Genomic DNA, 18,261 nt, shown 5'->3' with positions numbered 1-18,261 from the left:
TCCAAGCTACTGATTGCAGGAGGCCTGTGTGACTCGGGCCGGCAGAGCTGGGTTTGAGGCTTCATCTTGACCCTGTTCAAAGGGGAGGTTCTTCCCTCTGTCGGGTGGGCTGCAGGGCCTGGCTTTTCTCAAAAGCTGCTTTTGGGAATGTGGCCTGAGTCCCGCAGTTCTGTACCATGGAGCACAGAGAGGCGAAACCTCGATGTAAATGCCTGCAAACCACCTTGACTTGTGGAAGGACCTTTAGGACTTTCCGCCTGCAGAGCATCATAGCACACCCGTGGCTGCTTGAAGCAGCTCCTGCAGTGGCAGCTTGAGTCATGAAATAAACTTAACATTTTCTTTTGTCTGGAATTTGCTAACAGGTTGAACTGCTTTTTACTTATTTTGAGACAGTCTGGGCCGGGCACGGTGGCTTATGCCTGTAATCCCAGCACTTTGGGAGGCTGAGGTGGGCAGATCACAAGGTCAGGAGATCGAGACCATCCTGGCCAACATGGTGAAACCCCGTCTATACTAAAAATATAAAAATTAGCCGGGCCTGGTGGCGGGTGCCTGTAATCCCAGCTACTCGGGAGGCTGAGGCAGGAGAATCACTTGAACCTGGGAGGCAGAGGTTGCAGTGAGCCAAGATAGTGCCATTGCACTGCATCCAGCCTGGGCGACAGGAACAAGACTCCATCTCAAAAAAAAAAAAAAAAAAAAAGGAAGCTGCTCTCCCACCCAGGCTGGAGTGCAGTGGCGTGATCTCAGCTCATTGCAACCTCCGCCCCCTGGGTTCAAACGAGCATGTCTGGCTAATTTTTGTATTTTTAGTAGAGATAGAGTTTCACCATGTTGGCCAGGCTGGTCACAAACTCCTGACCTCAAGTGATCTGCCTGCTTCTGCTTCCCAAAGTGCTGGGATTACAGGCATGAGCCACCATGCCCGGCTTAATTTTTATTTTTAAAAACTTTTCCTTTACAGAATTATTACAAAAACATTTATAGAAACTTTAGCAAGCATAAAAAATGTGTTTTAAAAGCTCCTCATAATTCCCCCTCTGAAAGATAATCACTGCTGACATCGCTCAGTGCCTGTCCGTCTGTCTGCTATGCGTATTATACATGTGTGAGAGATAGGTAGGAGTTGGGGCCACATGGTTGAGACTTGTCTCAGTTGCTGTTGGATCACTTGCTGAACATGTTAGGCATGATTATTTAGACCTAAGTGAGTGGGAAGGAGTTTCATCAGAACGCACATCTCCTCATAAATAAAGAGGCCAGGCTGGGTGCCGTGGTCACACCTGCAATCCCAGTGCTTTGTGGAGGCTGAGGCAGGAGGATTGCTTGAGTCCAGGAGTTCAGGGCCAGCCTGGGCAACCATAGGGAGACCCTCTTTCTACAAAATTTACAAAAATAATAATAAATGGCCAGGTATGGTAGCTCAATGCCTGTAATCCCAGCACTTTGGGAGGCCGAGGTGGGCGGAACATCTGAGGTCAGGAGTTCAAGACCAGCCCGGCCAACATGGTGAAGCCCTGTCTCTACAAAAATTAGCTGGGCATGGTGGTGGGCGCCTATAATCCCAGCTACTTGGGAGACTGAGGTGGGAGAATATCGCTTGAACGTGGGAGGCAGAGGTTGCAGTGAGCCGAGATTGTGCCGCTGCACTCCAGCCTGGGCAACGGGAAAAAAAAAAGCCAGGCATGGTGGTGGCATGCCTCTGTGGTCCCAGCTACTCGGGCAGCAGAGGTGGGAGGATCGCTTGAGCCCAGGAGGTTGAGGCTGCAGTAAGCAGTGATCACACCACTGCAGCCTGGGCGACAAAGCGAGACCGTCTTGGTGATGAGGATGGTGCACCCTCAGAGGAGCACTGGAGTTGGTGTTTGTGAAAAGCTGTATGCTGTGCATTGCAGAGGCTCTTGACCATTTGTTTGCCTTGCAGTCAGGCCTGTCTGGTGTGGTGAGGCCTCCACTGCGGCTACCCCACCAGCACTGCCAGGAAGGGGCAGGCCTGGTTGGTCCTGGCTGAGGTGCAGCAGAGCTGACCAGCCCATTGTAGGAAAAGAGCAAACGAGCATCCCAGGTGTTGTGCAGGGTGACATTGGCCAGGGGGTGGTGAGGGGCTGTGAGCACAGGGCATCAAGCTAGAGGACGCTGGGGGCAGCAGGTGGGAACAGAGCTGGCTCCGGGGAAAGTGAGGAGGGGGGACTAAGGCAGGAAAGAATAATCCTAACACCTGTGTCTTAGTTCCTGTACTGAGCACCCCACCCATAAACACGGATATTCTCGGCAAGTTACAACGTGTAGCTGGTAGTGTCCTCACTTTTTGGGTAAAGAAACAGAACCCCAGTTGCTCACAGGTAGCGAGTGGAGAAGCCAGGATCAGAGCCTGAGGAGCTTCAGAGAGCCCCTTTACCCGAGGCGCCTGGGTGAGGGTGGGGGACGGGGTGGGTTCTGTGGGCTGCACCTAACATGTGCCCTACAGCCCACACAGCAAGAAGTGCTCAGGATCAACAGGCCTCTGAGGTGTGGAGGCAGCTGGGCCCCATTGAAGTCCTTAGCACCAAGAGACCGGAGAAAGAGAGCATGAGAAGACTCATGTTTATAATTTAAGAAACTGAAACTGTACATTTTTGCATTTTAGTAAAACTGAAATTGTACAGTTTAATCTCATTTCCACAGACACCCAGCAGGCAGCCTCTTTTCTCTTAGAAAAACCAAACATGCAAGCCGTGAAGTCTGAAATAGCAGAATCCCTTGGATAAGCACACGGTTTGGACTTTAACTTTAAAGTGAGCCTCTCACCAAGAGCATTTCCTTTGCTGGCATGAGGGGAGGGCTATGCCTGCCAGGGCTAGCACCTGGAAGGGACGCTGACAGGCAGCCTGAGCTGGAACCACTGTCCCACCTGCACGTCTGGTGGCTCTGAGACCCGAGTGCCACCATCTGCAGCTTAAATGCTCGTCAGACTAGAGCCACTTGTGGGCCGGAGAGGAAGAAAGATCCAAAGGGAAATCCACAAATTTCCTTCCTGAAGACTGTCCCGAGCTTGTGCCTCTAAGATTTAAAAAGGGATGTAGACCCTTCAAATGTGTGAAGGGCTGCTGTGCAAAGGGACCAGGCGTGACCCATGTGGCCATGCTGGCTGGAATTTACGGAGAAAGTTAGGAGAGAGCTTTGCAAAGAAAATGAACTGCCGCTTCAAAAGGTGGTGAGTTCCCTGTCACTGTACATGTGAGCAGGGTGGACAGAAGGGGAAGGGTTGGCGTCGATGACATTCTAAGGTATTTCAGGGAATGAGACAATGCCACCTTCCCAAAAACAGTCCCCGTTCTTAGCCAGTGTGTACGGTAGTGTCCTTCTCGTCATCCTTATGTTAGGGGGGGAAATAATTAGTAATAAAATGTAGATTCAGTCTTTAGACACCTACCACAAGGTAAATGTGATTCATTCAATCCCAAGAAATGTTTTGTTAAAACATGAGGCTCATCTTGGCCATAAGGAGGTCTGTAAAGTGGAAGTCCGTGCCTGACGGTCTGTTTCTTCCGGAAATTTCCTCCTGGATACTCAGCATCACCATGAGTCATACAGGTGATTGCCCAAGATTCCTACAGCTTCAACTGCAGGGACCATTTGTAGGAAGAGCCAAGGGTCTCACCATAGGTTATAAAATTAATCAAGTGCTCACGCATCCTGGGAAATCCACCAAAAGTGGACATAACTGGTTCTTTCAAGGGCCGGATGTGTCCACATTCCTTAGCTTCCATGGACCAATTCGGTTCCCAACTGACTTGATCCTCAGGCTCCTCTGATTTCAAAACCCAGAGATGGCCAGATGGCAGTTACGAACGCGGGAGCCTTCCACAGGCTTCTCAAGAGGACGCTTGAGGCTGAGCTGAGCTGGGTATGCCAAGTCCATCGGTGCATCTGCCCTGCACCAGCACCTCGGCCCTGATGACAGGTTTGAGAGGGGCTGTGCCCTCCTGGAGGGGCCCATGCCATGCTCTCGCCCAGCCCCACGGTAGTGCATCCTGAAGCCACTCCCCAGCCCTCTCCTGTCAGCAGCCAGGGTGTCACGGTGCAGGCAGTCACACGTTGAGAATCCGGGGAGCTGAGGCCTGAAAGATGGCGGAGGGGTTAGGAGTGAACTTCTTCCTCACCTCTGGGACCTGAAAAATGGAGTGTGGCCACATATCAGCGGGACTTTTCCTTACCTCCCTACCCCCCAGGTCCAGGAAAAAATCCCCTCCCATCCTCTAGGAGTCGAGACCCGAAGGGTCAGAGGGGACTTGCTCACCGTGAGCTGTAGGCGTCATGGCATTAGTGGCTCAGTGGCACATGGACCTTCCATTCTGCTCCCTGAACCACCTGGGAATCGGGGAGCCGAGATGCCCCCACTCCCTCCCATCGCCTCTTTCCTCTTACATAAATGCTCCGGTACTTGGGCCAAGGGTAAGATGGGGGTTTAGGACGCAGACAGACGCTGCTCACCAGAGATGCCAACACTAGAGGGCCACCCAGCTGGCTAATGATGGAGTACCTTGGGTTTTTGTTCGGGACATCTGGTTGGCATTGCTCTCCCTGGTCATAATTCCATTTTACACCATGAAAATCTGGCTCCTAATCCCTACCCAGGTAAAGAGGCTTCTATACCCACACCTCTGCTGCACCAGCTTCAGGCTGACCTGGAAGCCGGCCCCAGGGCTGCTGTCCCATCCCGAAGTGTGGGTTGTGATGACTCGGGCTGGTTTTGCCTTTGTGGATCTTGAGGGCTTCACTCCAGTCCAAGCCTGGAATTCCTGCCTGGAACAGAGAACACGGTCACAATCTTGCACAGGGTCAGCCATCCCTTTACCTGACTCCCCAGGGGCTGCTGCTCTGCCCCATGCATGGCCCTGTCCACTGCTGAGACCCTCAGCTCCAGGCAGTCCTTATCCTCTTCCCAAAAACAGAACTGGCAAGGCAAGCGCACTCCCGCGCAGGCCCAGCTCTGGGAAAAAGTAGGTGTGTGGCCGCCCGGCCCCTCACCTCAGTGATCCACTGGGAAATCTGGGCTCACCCAGCCCCTAAGGAAGTAGGAAAGGAAGCTTATTCTCACACTGCAGGCGAGCGACAGGCGCAGGGCAGAGCTCATTCAGCACCTGCGTCTCATCCAGAACGCGCCAGCACCTGGTACTGCCGGGTCTTGGAGATGCCCAGCCCTGGTGCTCTCCCTGCACCCCTGCAATTCTCCCATGCCTGCTCCTCCAGAGCCAGGCTGCTCCAAGAGACCCAGGTCATGGTGGCCACTTATGCCTGTGGAGGAAATGCCTCCAGCACCAGGCACAGCCCTGGCTCACCAGACCCGCTTAGGAGAACTTAGTTTTTTATACTTTGTCTCATTAACTCATGCAGAAGAATGGATCGCAGTGACCATCTCAAAATTTTGACTCCAAGGTGGTCTGGCCTTTGCACAGCTCCGTGCATGGTGGAGGGAGGGAGTGGATCATGTGCTCCTGCTGAGCCTGTGGCGGGGAGGGTGGTGTGAGGGGGGAAGGCGGCCCCTGGAGGGAGAGGATGAGGCTGGCGCCGCTGGCTCCGTGTCCTGGGAGCAGCTTTTCTCCATGAAAAGACAGTGCTTCCATTGCTCTGAACACAAGGGACCTCCTTTAATCCTACCCACTCCTCTGTAAGACAGGGAGCTCAGAAGGCAGAGTCCTTGTGTCCCGGGAGCACCTGGCCAAGGTGGAAGTGTCCAGCTAGCTGGGCCCGGCACCCACATGAGCACGGGATTGCTCCTGCCCAGGCTGGGCTCTGCCGGGCTTTGGCTTCAGGCCCCGAGGTCAACAAAGCCGCCTTTCTCCTTGGCAGCTGCACAGCTGGGGCACCACTGGGCAGGCTGTGTGGGCAGGGAATGGCTATGTCCATGGCCATCACTGGGGTGCCAGGAGGAGAGCTGGGCCGGGGCCCCATCAGGTAATTTTCACTCCCGAAGCTGTGAGGTTCTAAAGACCAGCTGCCTAAACCATCTGCTGCCCTGTTTCTCCTGGGGAAGCAGGTCCTCCCCTGGGCGCGCCCTTCTGTCCCCAAAACACTTCGCGTGCCCATGCTGAGCCCTGGGTCTGGCATCCTGAGCCTGCTGCCCTGAGGTGGCTGCAGGGGTCCCAGAGCAGGAAGTGACCAGCGCCACAGACTACAGCAATCCTGGGGGCCGCCAGAGGAGGGACCTAGGGCTGGAGTCCAGATGGGAGAGGGGATCTTAATGGAATCGGCAGGACACAGTGACTGCCTAGAGAGAAAGAAAACAGACTAATGGCTCAGGCCAAGAAGACTAGTAAGAAATACAGGCCCCCTCACAATGCTCAAGCATGTCCCAGCATCAGCCCCGGAAGGAGGATTGGGAGGCCTGGGTTCTCAGCCCAATATGGTTTCAGACAAATTGCTCAACTTCCCTGAGCCTCAGTTTCTTCTGAAAAGTGGGACTGCTGTCCCATGTGCCTGAGGTCATTGTGAGTCTTTGTATCGGGCACTCAGTAAAGTGGGGCTGAGTCTTGTGGAAGTTGAACGATCAGCCCTCTGATTGCCCCGCCTAGGAAAGAAGGCCTCGGCCGGGCGCGGTGGCTTAAGCCTGTAATCCCAGCACTTTGGGAGGCCGAGACGGGCGGATCACGAGGTCAGGAGATCGAGACCATCCTGGCTAATATGGTGAAACCCCGTCTCTACTAAAAAATACAAAAACTAGCCGGGCGACGAGGCGGGCGCCTGTAGTCCCAGCTACTGGGGAGGCTGAGACAGGAGAATGGCGTGAACCCGGGAGGCGGAGCTTGCAGTGAGCTGAGAGCCGGCCACTGCACTCCAGCCTGGGCGGCAGAGCAAGACTCCGTCTCAAAAAAAAAAAAAAAAAAAAAAAAAAGAAAGAAGGCCTCTTTTTAACTTTTAAATAAAACATAATAATAACTTCTGTGATAAGCATCCTTACTGCTAAATCTTTGTTCATATCATCATTTCTTTGGGATAAATTCCTACCTGTGGAATTAAAGAGCCAAAAGGTATGAACTTTATCCCCCCAATTTTATTAGTTTTAAAAACCAAGCTGGGCACAGTGGCTGATGCCTTTAATTCCAGCACTTTGGGAGGCTGAGGCAGGAGGATCACTTGAGCCCAGGAATTTGAGACCAGCCCAGGCAACACAGACCCCATCTCTTAAAAAAAAAAAAACAGAGGCCGGGCGCGGTGGCTCAAGCCTGTAATCCCAGCACTTTGGGAGGCCGAGACGGGCGGATCACAAGGTCAGGAGATCGAGACCATCCTGGCTAATACAGTGAAACTCCCGTCTCTACTAAAGAATACAAAAAAAACTAGCGGGGCAACAAGGCGGGCGCCTGTAGTCCCAGCTACTTGGGAGGCGGAGGCAGGAGAATGGCGTAAACCTGGGAGGCGGAGCTTGCAGTGAGCTGAGATCGGGCCACCGCACTCCAGCCTGGGCGACAGAGCCAGACTCCGTCTCAAAAAAAAAAAAAAAAAACCACAGGTGTAGTGCCTGCCTGTGGTCTTAGCTACTCAGGAGGCTGAGGTTGGAAAATCACTTGAGCCTGGGAGGTTGAGGCTGCAGTGAACTGAGATCATGCCACTGTACTCCAGCCTGGGCAACGACAACAAACCCCCCCCCAAAACCCCAACCATATCAAGGCATTATTTCCACACCATACAATTCATCCATTAAAAACGTACAGCTGGATGACTTTTGAAAAATGTATCCACTTGGGTACCACCACCATTATCAAAACACAAAGAACATTCCATGTCCCCAGGAGGAGGCTCCCTCATAGGTCCTCACTTTGTAAGGAACTCGCTGGGGGACAGTGGTTGCAGGGTGGGTCGTGCATTCACTGATACGTGCTCAAGCTGAGCTGCTAAAGCTGGAGTGGGCAACACCGAGCCGCAGTGCTCAGGCCCTAGCCAGCTGGAGGGGCCTGAATGGCAGAGAGTCTGGAAGGCCAGAGGTCCTGAGAGTGCAGCTCATTCCAGTGGCTGAAGTTCTAGGCACCAGAGCAGGGCAAGGGGTGGAGCTTGCAGGGCGACAGCTTCAGCTCCGGGAAGGAAGCACTTTCTGTTAGTTACAGCAGTCTGACCATGGAGCGAGCTGATTTGCACGGCGCTGGGCTCCTCTTTACTAGGGATGTTCTAGCAGAGGCTTAGCTTTTATTTACTTGAGACAAGGTCTTGCTCTGTTGCCTAGGTGGATTGCAGTGGCACAAACACTGCTTACTGTAGGCTTGACCTTGCAGGCTTGAGGGATCCTCCCACCTCAGCCTCCCAAGCAACTGAGGACCACAGGCGGGCACCACCACACCCAGCTAATTTTCTATTTTTTGGAGAGGTAGGGTCTCACTATGTTGCCCAGACTGGTCTTGAACTCCTGGGCTCAAGTGATCCTCCCACCTAAGCTTCCCAAAGTGCTGGGATTACAGGTGTGAGCCACCCTGCCTGGCTGGCTTGGCTTTTTTTTTTTTTTTTTTTTTTTTTTTTTTTTTTTTTTTTTTTTGAGACAGAGTCTCGCTCTGTCACCCAGGCTGGAGTGCAGTGGCTAGATCTCAGCTCACTGCAAGCTCCGCCTCCCGGGTTCACGCCATTCTCCTGCCTCAGCCTCCCGAGTAGCTGGGACTACAGGCGCCGCCACCTCGCCCGGCTAGTTTTTTTTTTGTATTTTTAGTAGAGACGGGGTTTCACCGTGTTAGCCAGGATGGTCTCGATCTCCTGACCTTGTGATCCGCCCGTCTCGGCCTCCCAAAGTGCTGGGATTACAGGCTTGAGCCACCGCGCCCGGCCGCTGGCTTAGCTTTTAGAAGCAGTCCCTCAGCCAGGCACGGTGGCTCATGACTATAATCCCAGCACTTTGGGAGGCTGAGGTGGGTGGATCACGAGGTCAGGAGTTCGAGACCAGCCTGACCAACATGGTGAAACCCCATCTCTACTAAAAATACAAAAAATTAGCCGGGCGTGATGGCGCGCACCTATAATCCCAGCTACTCAGGGGCTGAGGCAGGAGAATTGCTTGAACCTGGGAGGTGGAGGTTTCAGTGAGCTGAGATCGTACCACTTTATTCCAGCCTGGGCGACAGAGTGAGACTCCGTCTCAAGAAAGAAAAAGATCAAAAATAAAAATAAACAAAAATTAGCTGGGCATGGTGACACAAGCCTGTAATCCCAGCTACTCGGGAGGCTAAGGCAGGAGAATTGCTGGAACCAGGGAGGAAGACATTGCAGTGAGCCAAGATTGTACCACTGCACTCCAGCCTGGGTGACAGAGCGAGACTCTGTCTCCAAAAAAAAAAAAAAAGTCAAAAAGATAGGTAATACATGGACATGTTACAAAGGGAAAAAAAAGCAATGGTTCAAAAGAGCAGAGTGAAAAACCTCCTTTCACCCCTGGCAGTCCCCATCAAGTTCCTCTCCCTAACGGTACCATCTCCTCAGACATCCATCAGAGGCATCTTGTGCTTATTTGAGCATATGTGTGTGTATTAATACCCCTTTTTAAAACACAAATAGCCTACGTGCTGCTGTGCACCTTGCTTTTTTGGTATGCATATATTTAAGATCCGCTGGGCTTCAGTATCCCATTCCATGGCTGTGCTATAATTAACCAGTTCCCTACATCAGCAGGACAAGGGGGTTATTGTACAATGTCTCCATGTAGCTTACACTCCTGAGCTCCCCCATTACCTTTTGGATACCTGTAGGGAAAATCCCTACTAGTGAAATAGCTGCACCAAAGGAAAAGTAGTGCTTTTAATAGCCCCACATTAGAAACACCCTAAATAGTCAATGGTAAGGAAGTAGATAAAACTTTAAGATATACAGGCATATCCATAGGATAAAATACTGCACGTTTATTAAAATTCATGTTGCAGAACATCTAGTAACACGAACAGACTTCTACAACCGGTGAAAAAAGTGTACAGTAACTCTAACCATGTAAAAATATATCAGTGCATATGCACCAAATGCACATTACGAAGTAGAAAGAACACGTCTGGGGAGGGATTAAGGAGATAATTATTTTGTTGTAATTTCTGTACTTTCCCATTTTTCTACAGTATGAATTACTTTTGTAATAAGAGGGAAAAAGGGAGACAGCCCTCCGTAGGAGCAGAGCTGGGCTGGGAGGCGCGGAGGGCCCGCAGACCCGCCCTTCCTGAAAGCCAAGTCAGCAGCCCCTGTCAGTCACAGTGGGACGCTGAAGGGCTCACCCACTCGGGACCCTGCGCTCGGTCCTCAGCACCAACGCCTCCACAGAAGGCAGTGACCGGAGGCAGTTGGGGGACTTGGCCTGCGCGCACGCCTCGCACGGCTAGGCCCGGCGGTGGGAGTTAAAGGGAGGCCGATTCCAACTCGGCTGAAGGCAGGCCATTCTGACGGCTGCCCCCAGGAAGGCAGCTGCGAGGGCAGCGGTGCGCTCCCGGCACGGGGGTGCTCGAGCAATGAGTCCGGGCACGCAGCAGCGAAGGCGACGCCTGCAGTGCCCACGGACCAAAGCGGGTGACCTCTGAGGCCGCCGGCAGCTCCCAGGTCGCGTGGGATCTGGGCTCCAGGCGCCTCCGCTCTCCCGCCCACCCCATCCCGCTGGCTCCGGGCCTCCGCGTCCTCCCACCACAAGGTGGGGACTCGCTGTGGTCCCTACCCAGCCCATACCTGTACGACGTGGTCGCTGCTCCAGCCGCGTCCGCGTCGCCGATGGGCAGCACGTACACCCCGCGGGCGCCGGGCGCAGGTGGCGCGGAGGACTGCGCGGAGGATTTGCTCCTGCGGCCGCCCGCCCCCGGTCCGCGCCCCGGCTGCTGATCCTTGGGCCCAGCGGGCGCCGTCCACAAGCCGAAGTCCCGCTGGTATTGAGTGAGCGGCACGTCCCGACCGGGATCCCGGGCGCCCGCGGGAGGCTGGCCCCTGCGCGAGGCGGCGCCGCCGGGACCCGGCTCCTCGCTGTCGAGGTCCGAGTAACCGTGAAGGGTCAGCGGCACCGCCACGTCGGAGCGGTCCAGCTGGTTCCAGCGCCGCGCCAGGCAGCACAGGCGGCTGATGCAGGGCCACGCCATGCCAGCCCCGGCGCCCGCCGCCCCGCTCCCGGCGCGCGGCGCTCCCGGTCGCGCCTCCTGCGCCCAGCGTCCCCGCCCCCGCGGCCCGCCCCGCGCCGCCGCAGCGCCGTCCCCCGGCACGGGGGTGGGCGTCCCGGGAGGGGGCGCACTCGCGGCAGCCCCACTTGGCCGGGGCCGGCTGCGCACGGCTGGAGCTGGAGGGAGCGGGGACGGGGGAAAGGCTGCACCGTCGCCAGGGGTCACCGGAAACCGCCTACAGTCATTTACAAGTGTCCATCTCGAAGAATGCCTCAGAATTGAATCCAAAGTTCCCTCGGTGTCATCTTATAAATGGCCCCGGCTTCGCAGAGGCCGAGAGCCGGATGGTCGCAGGCGGGCGCAGTCCGCCAGCTGGGAGGGTCTCCACGTGGCCTCGGGACGCCCGGCAACTGCTGCATTTGTGCCAGGCTGCACCTCAGGGACTCCGCGAGCACAGGGGCAGGTGCAGCAATGAGGGTATCAGGAGAGACTCGGGGCCCTGCTTCCTGGAGAACACGTGTTTCAGTCAGCCTGTGAGTCGCCGCCTATTTGCCTTTACAATGCTAGTCTACATTTGTGACAACCAATCCACTTTTCATTAGAATTGGCATTAGCCACCAATCGACCTTGTCCTAGGTTCTGAAATTCCTCATTTTAAAGCATGGCCATTTGCAAAGGCTTTAGTTTGATAAAGAGGCCACAGAACTGGCCACTAAGCTATCAAGTTCCTTTCCTCCTGCGCCTGCATGGCTCTGTTCAGGCAGAGCTGTTGAGGGATCCTCCAGCGTAAAGGCAGGTCTGTTCAATGCAGGACACGGCCTCAAACAACTCCCTGACCACCCACAAAAGACTTTCTGAATATTTGAACGTGCTCTCGGTATACACTGCAAACTAATTACTAATAACACTACTGAGACAGCATTAATTACCCAGAGCTCCATTTCAAGATTGTACTTGGAAGGTATCCAGTCTGCGCCTGGGAGAGGACTGCAGTACATCCCTGGCCAGTCAGAAAACAGATTCATCTCCCAAAACATTGCCTGCCTTAGCTTGAAGTTGTAGCAAAGTGACATGACGGCTGCCCTGAAGTGGCAGCAGGTCAGCTGAGCAGGCCAGGCCGTGGCTCAGCAGGCAGCAGGCAAGGCGCCACGTGTAGGGGGAGACCGTGGAAGATGACACACAGGCCCGCATAAGAGTGAACTGCCTTTGTGAACTGTGCGCCACAGCCCTGGGTTAGCCAGCCTGGCAGATGACGCTTGGCACTAAAATTCTCCGTCTCGCAGGAAAAGAGAACAGCTCTCTTTTTATTACTTCATTGATCAAACAACAGTCAAAGAGCACTTACTATGCGCTAGGAATAATTCTGCGTGCCTTCAGGAGGTGTAGTGTGGTAGTGATGGACGGAAGTAAGTGTAATTGAACTGATGAAGCCAGGTCAGCATGAGAGGGAGGCGGGTTGGGGAAGGCTGGACTTGCCACCTGTTGTGAGGGAGGGTGGTTGGGTCAGGTGGGAATGTAGGTCACAGGGAGGAGGGTTCAGCTGAGGTAGCAGATCATGGAGGGTCTTGGCAGCCACACTAAGGAATTTTTGTTTTTCATATGGCTGGATGCGGATGGCTCATGCCTGGAATCCCAGCACTTTGGGAGGCTGAGGCAGGAGGACTGTATGAACCCAGGAGTTTGAGACCTGCTTGGGCAACATAGTGAGACCCTGTCTCTACAAAAAACTTGTAAAAATTAGCCAGGCCTGTGCCTGTAGTGCCAGCTACTTGGAGGCTGAGGCTTGAGCCCAGGACTTCAAGGCTACAGTGAGCTGATTGCACCACTGAACTCCAGCCTGGATGAGAGAGAGACCCTGTTTCAAATAAATAAAAGTTTTTCACAGGTGACAACAAAGGAATGACAGACGTGTTGTTAGCACTCTGGCAGGCATATGGAGAAGCACAGGGACGCTTTGGAGACCAGATGGACGAACAGGCTCAACAGTCCAGGGACTAAGAGGTGAGGACCACCATGGAGGCACAGGCACTGGGAGCGCTGAGGGGCTGGATTCTAGAAATATGAGGCGAGAGAGGGAGATCTCGAACGGCTCCGGGTTTCAGACTTCACTTATCGCTCATGTCACTCCTTAAGCCGAGTGCTATTTGAGGGGCCTGTGCAGGGTGGAGGGTGGTCCCAGCACCTGGAACCGTGCACGTGTTGTGGTAGACACATTTACTAAGAGTACAGAGAGATTCTGTGGGTCTGGAGCTCAGAATCCTAACAGATAACTGAGGCTACGGGAAGTGCACCCACTCAAGAAGTGTGTGGAATGAGGGAGATGGCAGCCACGACACGTTCCTAGGTGCCCCACACTTCAGATGCTGTAGGCGGCAGCACAGCCCAAGAGGCCCATGGGCCAGGGAGTGCATGGCCTTGAAGGCAGCGATCGCAGGTCCCCGGAGAAGCCAAGAAGAGAAATGAAGCACCCTCGTGGGCAATCAGGAGGGGGGGCTGTGGATAGCAAGGCTCTTCTGGCCACAGCCAGGCTCTGGTCTCCCCATGCCACGCAGAGGCTCCAGCATCGAGGGGTTTTATGGACCAGGAGGTGCTACAGGGAGTTCTTTTTCCCAGTCACAAAGCAGCGACAGAGAAACATCTTCATTGCCTCTTTGCCTGGTCTGCCCAAAGCATGATGTCAATTAATGTTGGATTCTAGAGGGAATGTCCCTATGAACTCAGCCTCCTATCCCATCTCTGGAAAATGCATCTTAACTCATCTGTGTCGCAGAGTTGTTAGCAGATGTCAGAGCAAAGCAGTGTGGCCTTGGACACTGCCCCTACACCACATGTGCCCTGTTTCTTCACTGGCAAAATGATGGCTGGGTTAAGATAACTCTCTCCCCTAGAAGTGATACGAGTTCAGAACAGAATCCTGTGCCTGCGAAGAATAACTGTCAATCACAGTAGAAATCCAGCCTGATGGAAGGAGGATATGAAGGACTGCCAAATACTGGACAATTTCTATGTGCTGGGTGCATGCTCCCATGCAGTTCTCACCTACCTGGCGGTGGGCACCACTCCCACTCCTTTTCCAAAGCTGCCGTTCCCATCACCCCATGGCACACAACCTGAGTCAGATCGGCCGCATGAGGCTGACATCAGGGCCTTCACTCCTGCCAGGACAAAGGTGAAAGACTTGGCATAACATTTTGAGGCCATGAAAAGACTAAAAATTCTCCTGTAACTCACTTCAAGAAGAACAAACTCTCAAAATGCGTTTCCTAGATGTCATTCTCAATCACGAGGGTAACATGAATTCCCCGATAGTGAGGCTGTGATGACAACCACCACTATCTATTTCAGTAAGACGCTTCAATTAGAACATACTTTCAAACCGAAGATAAAATTCGGCTCAGCTTCAAGTCTGAATTTACCCAAATCACTTCCTTCTACCTCTTAATTTCTCTACAAATTCAACCTAGAAAGCAAAACCTGAAAATAGCTTTTTGTATGTGCCACTCACTGCCAGAAAACACTACCTTTCCTGGGAAAATTGAGAAAATACTGCAGCTGTTATTTCAGATCATGCCAGAGAGGGGATACTCTTGACTTTTACTTGCAGCCAACCCAGGGAAGGGGTAGGTAAGGAAGAGTGAAGGCTAAGCAGAGGCGCTGGAGGGTCCACAGACAGGCACCAGCGCCTTCATGTTCTGATCAGGCCTTTCAGCATGCACTCTCCCCAGGTCCTGACTCAAATGATGTCAATGCAATGACCAAAGCAATATGCCAGAGCCGTGTCCGCCCCTTAAAGAGAGAACGCACACATCTGCTTACAAACTAGATAGAAACCTTTATTTCACAACTTTATCATAATTCACTTTCTAAAAAGACAGACTGGGGGACACAGCTGAAAACACTGGGAGGCCAGATGCTGGCATCTTCCAGGCGGGAGCATAGCAGCCGTGGTCACTCTGGGGCCGGTGTCTCCTGGGGCTCTCAGGCGTCATGGACCAGATGCATCACTACTGTCCAACCCCAGTTTTACTTAGAGCCACCTCCTTTTTTGGGGCCATTAGTCCTTATTTCATGCCAGATTTTCACTAGAGGCTCCCTGTTCTTCCAAATCAGTTCATGACCATAAGTAACATACCATCTGGAGAAAAGAAAAACAAACCAGGTCTGACATTCAAACAGTGTGACATACAAATGGTAAGCAGCATGGTGATAGATACAAAGGTGACATTTTAAAAATCGAATGCCACTCACTATGTAGCCTATTAAAACTGACTCACTTAGAGAAATGATTGAGCTTTCACATTAGAATATGTAAAAGGCAGAAGTAGGATGGGACGATGGCTGAATGCTCTGCAATGTGTAAGTACTTCACATATACTACTTTTGATTCACCACTATCTGCAAGTTAAGTACCACTTTTCCCATTGGAGACATGAGGCAACCAGGTCTGAAAGAAAGTAGCTTGTCCAAGGTGCTAATAGTTTCTAAGCGGTCAATCAAGGCTCACTCGCAGGTCAGACTGACTCGATATTCTGAAGTGTCAGAATTAGCACTGACCCAGGATGGCTATCCCAGCTGACATGCCTCCATCATCTTCCTCCTAGCTATACGAAGGGTGGACAGCTCATCCAAACTCTGCCCCACTTTAAGATCCATAGTTCCAATCCCCACTCTCCTGTTCACAAAGCCCACTGCTAACTGTGGCCTGAAGCAATGAGCCTGGGAGGCTGACACACAGAGAAGTTTAGTAACTTCGCCTGCTCAGGCTCCACAATGAGGAATCAGCAGACTGAGACTAGAACCCGAATCTGCTGCTGAGGCCTGTGCTGCAAGCACTGGACTTTTCTGCAGCATGTAGGGAGCATCTCCTGTGAGCTGAGGAGCACACTGAGCTCTGGGAAGGGCCTGCCTCGAGAAGCTCCTGAGGGCACTGGGGGTGTAGAAAGGCTTCCTGGAGGATGTGGGGTGGATTTCCAATGGCAGTTAGTGAGAGCTGGCTATTGAAACCTTTATTTTTGCTCTGGCTTCCCCAAACAGATTTCATGTTTCCTGAGGCAGAGACCAGATTTTGTTATCTTGCATCTAGCTCCCAGACACCTGACTGAAAAAATGCTGTTTGACTTAGAGCAGATCAGAATAGCAGTTTAATGTTTTAATATTTTAAAAAATGTTTTGAATGTATATGTTTAATTATAAAGGGCTCAATTTGTACCTGAATATTAATATTCACTAAATATAGTTAAAATCTGATTATACACATTAATCAGCATGTAATAAAAATTCTGTGCTTAGTCTCTGAATTTAGAACAGGAGAAAAAGGAGCACCCTAATATTCCAATGCAATTGTAAAAATTCTCCCCCAAAAAATCACTTTGTCAGGAACTCTTCATTAATAAAGTGTTTTCCAAAATCTTTTTTGTTGTTAGACAGAGTCTCGCCCTGTTGCCCAGGATGGAGTGCAGTGGCGTGATCTCGGCTCACTGTAACCTCCGCCTCTCAGGTTCAAGTGATTCTCCTGCCTCAGCTTCCGAGTAGCTGGGATTACAGGCAAGCACCATCACGCCCGGCTAATTTTTGTATTTTTAGTAGAGACGAGATGAGGTTTCACCATGTTGGTCAGGCTGGTCTCGAACACCTGACCTCAAGTGATCTATTTGCCTCAGCCTCCCAAAGTGCTGGGATTACAGGCATGAGCCACTGTGCCCGGCCACCCAAATCTTTTTAACCTACTTATTTCAAGCAAAGAGTCAAATACTTTAATCTCACAGGTATACTGTCTGACTATACTCATAAATCCAAATGGAATTTTTCATTTGGCTAAACTAAAATAGGGAAATGCAAGATGACTGATTTCTAGGGCACTCTTTTCTGCAGCGGCAGCGCAAGCCAGTGCTCATCTGAAACTCCAGCTCTGCAATTCTTGTGTGACCTGGATAAGTTACTTTCTTTAAGCAGTTTCTTTTTCTGTAAAATAAAATACCTCACAGGATTTTAAGAGAATTAAATCCTTAGCTTAGGCACACAGAAAATATTCAGCATATTAATATGTTAGCTATTACTATTGCAACAGTACAATGTGAATACTATAAGGTTTGGTCAGAGGCAAAGTCAGGGAAATGTATAAGTGGATAATAATGGAGTCTTTACCACCAACAAAATCAGCGCACTTTAACGAAAAAAAAATATTTTAGATTTCTAAATCTAGATTAAAGCTTTTAGAAAAGATGAATTCTGGACATGACTGAGATCCAGTAAATGAAAAGGAGTTTAAATTAGAAACAGTAAAGAGAAAGGATTTCTCCGCCTTTCAGACCCTGGACTTTAAAATGCATTTCATCCAATTATTTTCAGAATGGAAAAAGGCCATCTAATTATAGTCCAGATGAATAAAAATCTACTGGGGAGAAGACCCTTGAAGTATACATGGAAGGATCCAGATAAATTTAGAGCTCATAAAACAGAACCCCTTCATGTTTCTTATACTGTAATATCAGGTCAGTTTCTACTATTTATACTGCACTGCTGTTAGAGCTAGACCTTGCATGTACTACACACTAATCACTTAAAATGATAAATGGCATAATCACATTTAGTCCTGCCACCTACTGGGAAAAACTGCTTCACTTAGAATAGATTTTTCTTTTCAGTAAAAAAATTAAGTTTTCCATTGTCGCGGAACACAATAAAAACCAAGTATGGGCAAAAGGCAACATTAATGAGGACAAGACAGGCCCTGAGGGGATCCAGCTCAACAGACTCCTGCAGAAGGGTCTCCCACAGTCAGATGGTTGTCAAGAGTCCTGACCGTGTTTTCCGTGATAGAGTTGCTAAACTACTAGTGTAGCCAAAACCCCATTGTCTGAAGCACAAGTGGTCTTGTAGCCACAATGCCATTTGCCGTGACCCAAGGAAGCAGTTTAGCAACCAATTCCACATGGTGTGATGGGGGTGGAAAGGGCTTATAGAGGTGGGTTTACTGCTCTGCTATTGAAGAGCTGTTTGGCCTGGGGAAGATAATGTCTGATCCTCAGTTTCCCATCAGTAAAATGGGAGTAGTAACAGTGTAACATAAGGGAACTAGCTTGGTGCCTGCATACAGCAGGTGCTCAGCAAGTGTCCACACTGGTTTGCAGTCACCGGCCTCTACTCCAGTCATGCAGAGTAATGGCTCCGCCAACTCAGCATG

At 51.5% G+C, this 18,261-nt stretch overlaps 2 protein-coding genes across 3 annotated transcripts in view; both read right to left on the bottom strand.

Moving 5' to 3' along the window:
• Nucleotides 1–2,568: 2,568 nt before the first annotated feature.
• Nucleotides 2,569–11,115, bottom strand: MAP6D1 (MAP6 domain containing 1). 2 transcript variants are annotated; one of them, XM_030931480.1, is made up of 3 exons: nucleotides 10,660–11,115; nucleotides 4,643–4,788; nucleotides 2,569–4,154 (listed from the first exon to the last, which is right to left on the bottom strand). In XM_030931480.1, the coding sequence occupies exons 1-3, from the start codon at nucleotides 11,058–11,060 to the stop codon at nucleotides 4,123–4,125; spliced, it is 579 nt and encodes a 192-aa protein (XP_030787340.1). In that variant the 5' UTR covers nucleotides 11,061–11,115; the 3' UTR covers nucleotides 2,569–4,122. The 2 variants fall into 2 exon arrangements, with proteins under 2 accessions (XP_030787340.1, XP_030787335.1); XM_030931475.1 differs by having other exon boundaries at nucleotides 4,671–4,788.
• A 3,772-nt stretch (nucleotides 11,116–14,887) lies between these two features.
• Nucleotides 14,888–18,261, bottom strand: part of PARL (presenilin associated rhomboid like) — a 56,996-nt gene continuing 53,622 nt past the window's right edge. The window contains exon 10 of the mRNA XM_030931440.1: nucleotides 14,888–15,213. Within this exon, the coding sequence (XP_030787300.1) occupies nucleotides 15,102–15,213 (112 nt within the window). The 3' untranslated portion in view covers nucleotides 14,888–15,101. The remainder of the gene's footprint in view (nucleotides 15,214–18,261) is intronic.

The sequence above is a fragment of the Rhinopithecus roxellana genome, chromosome 1, assembly GCF_007565055.1.
Source record: "Rhinopithecus roxellana isolate Shanxi Qingling chromosome 1, ASM756505v1, whole genome shotgun sequence".
In the NCBI taxonomy this organism is placed as follows: domain Eukaryota; kingdom Metazoa; phylum Chordata; class Mammalia; order Primates; family Cercopithecidae; genus Rhinopithecus; species Rhinopithecus roxellana.
The sequence above is the reverse complement of the archived record's forward strand: the minus strand, read 5'-3'. Positions and strand labels throughout refer to the sequence as shown.

What these genes read in the sequence shown, in the direction of transcription:
- MAP6D1 (XM_030931475.1), bottom strand. Translation starts at nt 11,060, where the DNA reads ATGGCGTGGCCCTGCATCAGCCGCCTGTGCTGCCTGGCGCGGCGCTGG. An exon ending in GCAGCGACCACGTCGTACAG is followed by an intron (nt 4,789 to 10,659) that starts GTATGGGCTGGG and finishes TCTCTGTTCCAG; the next exon opens with GCAGGAATTCCAGGCTTGGA. An exon ending in GCCCTGGGGCCGGCTTCCAG is followed by an intron (nt 4,155 to 4,670) that starts GTCAGCCTGAAG and finishes TCCATTTTTCAG; the next exon opens with GTCCCAGAGGTGAGGAAGAA.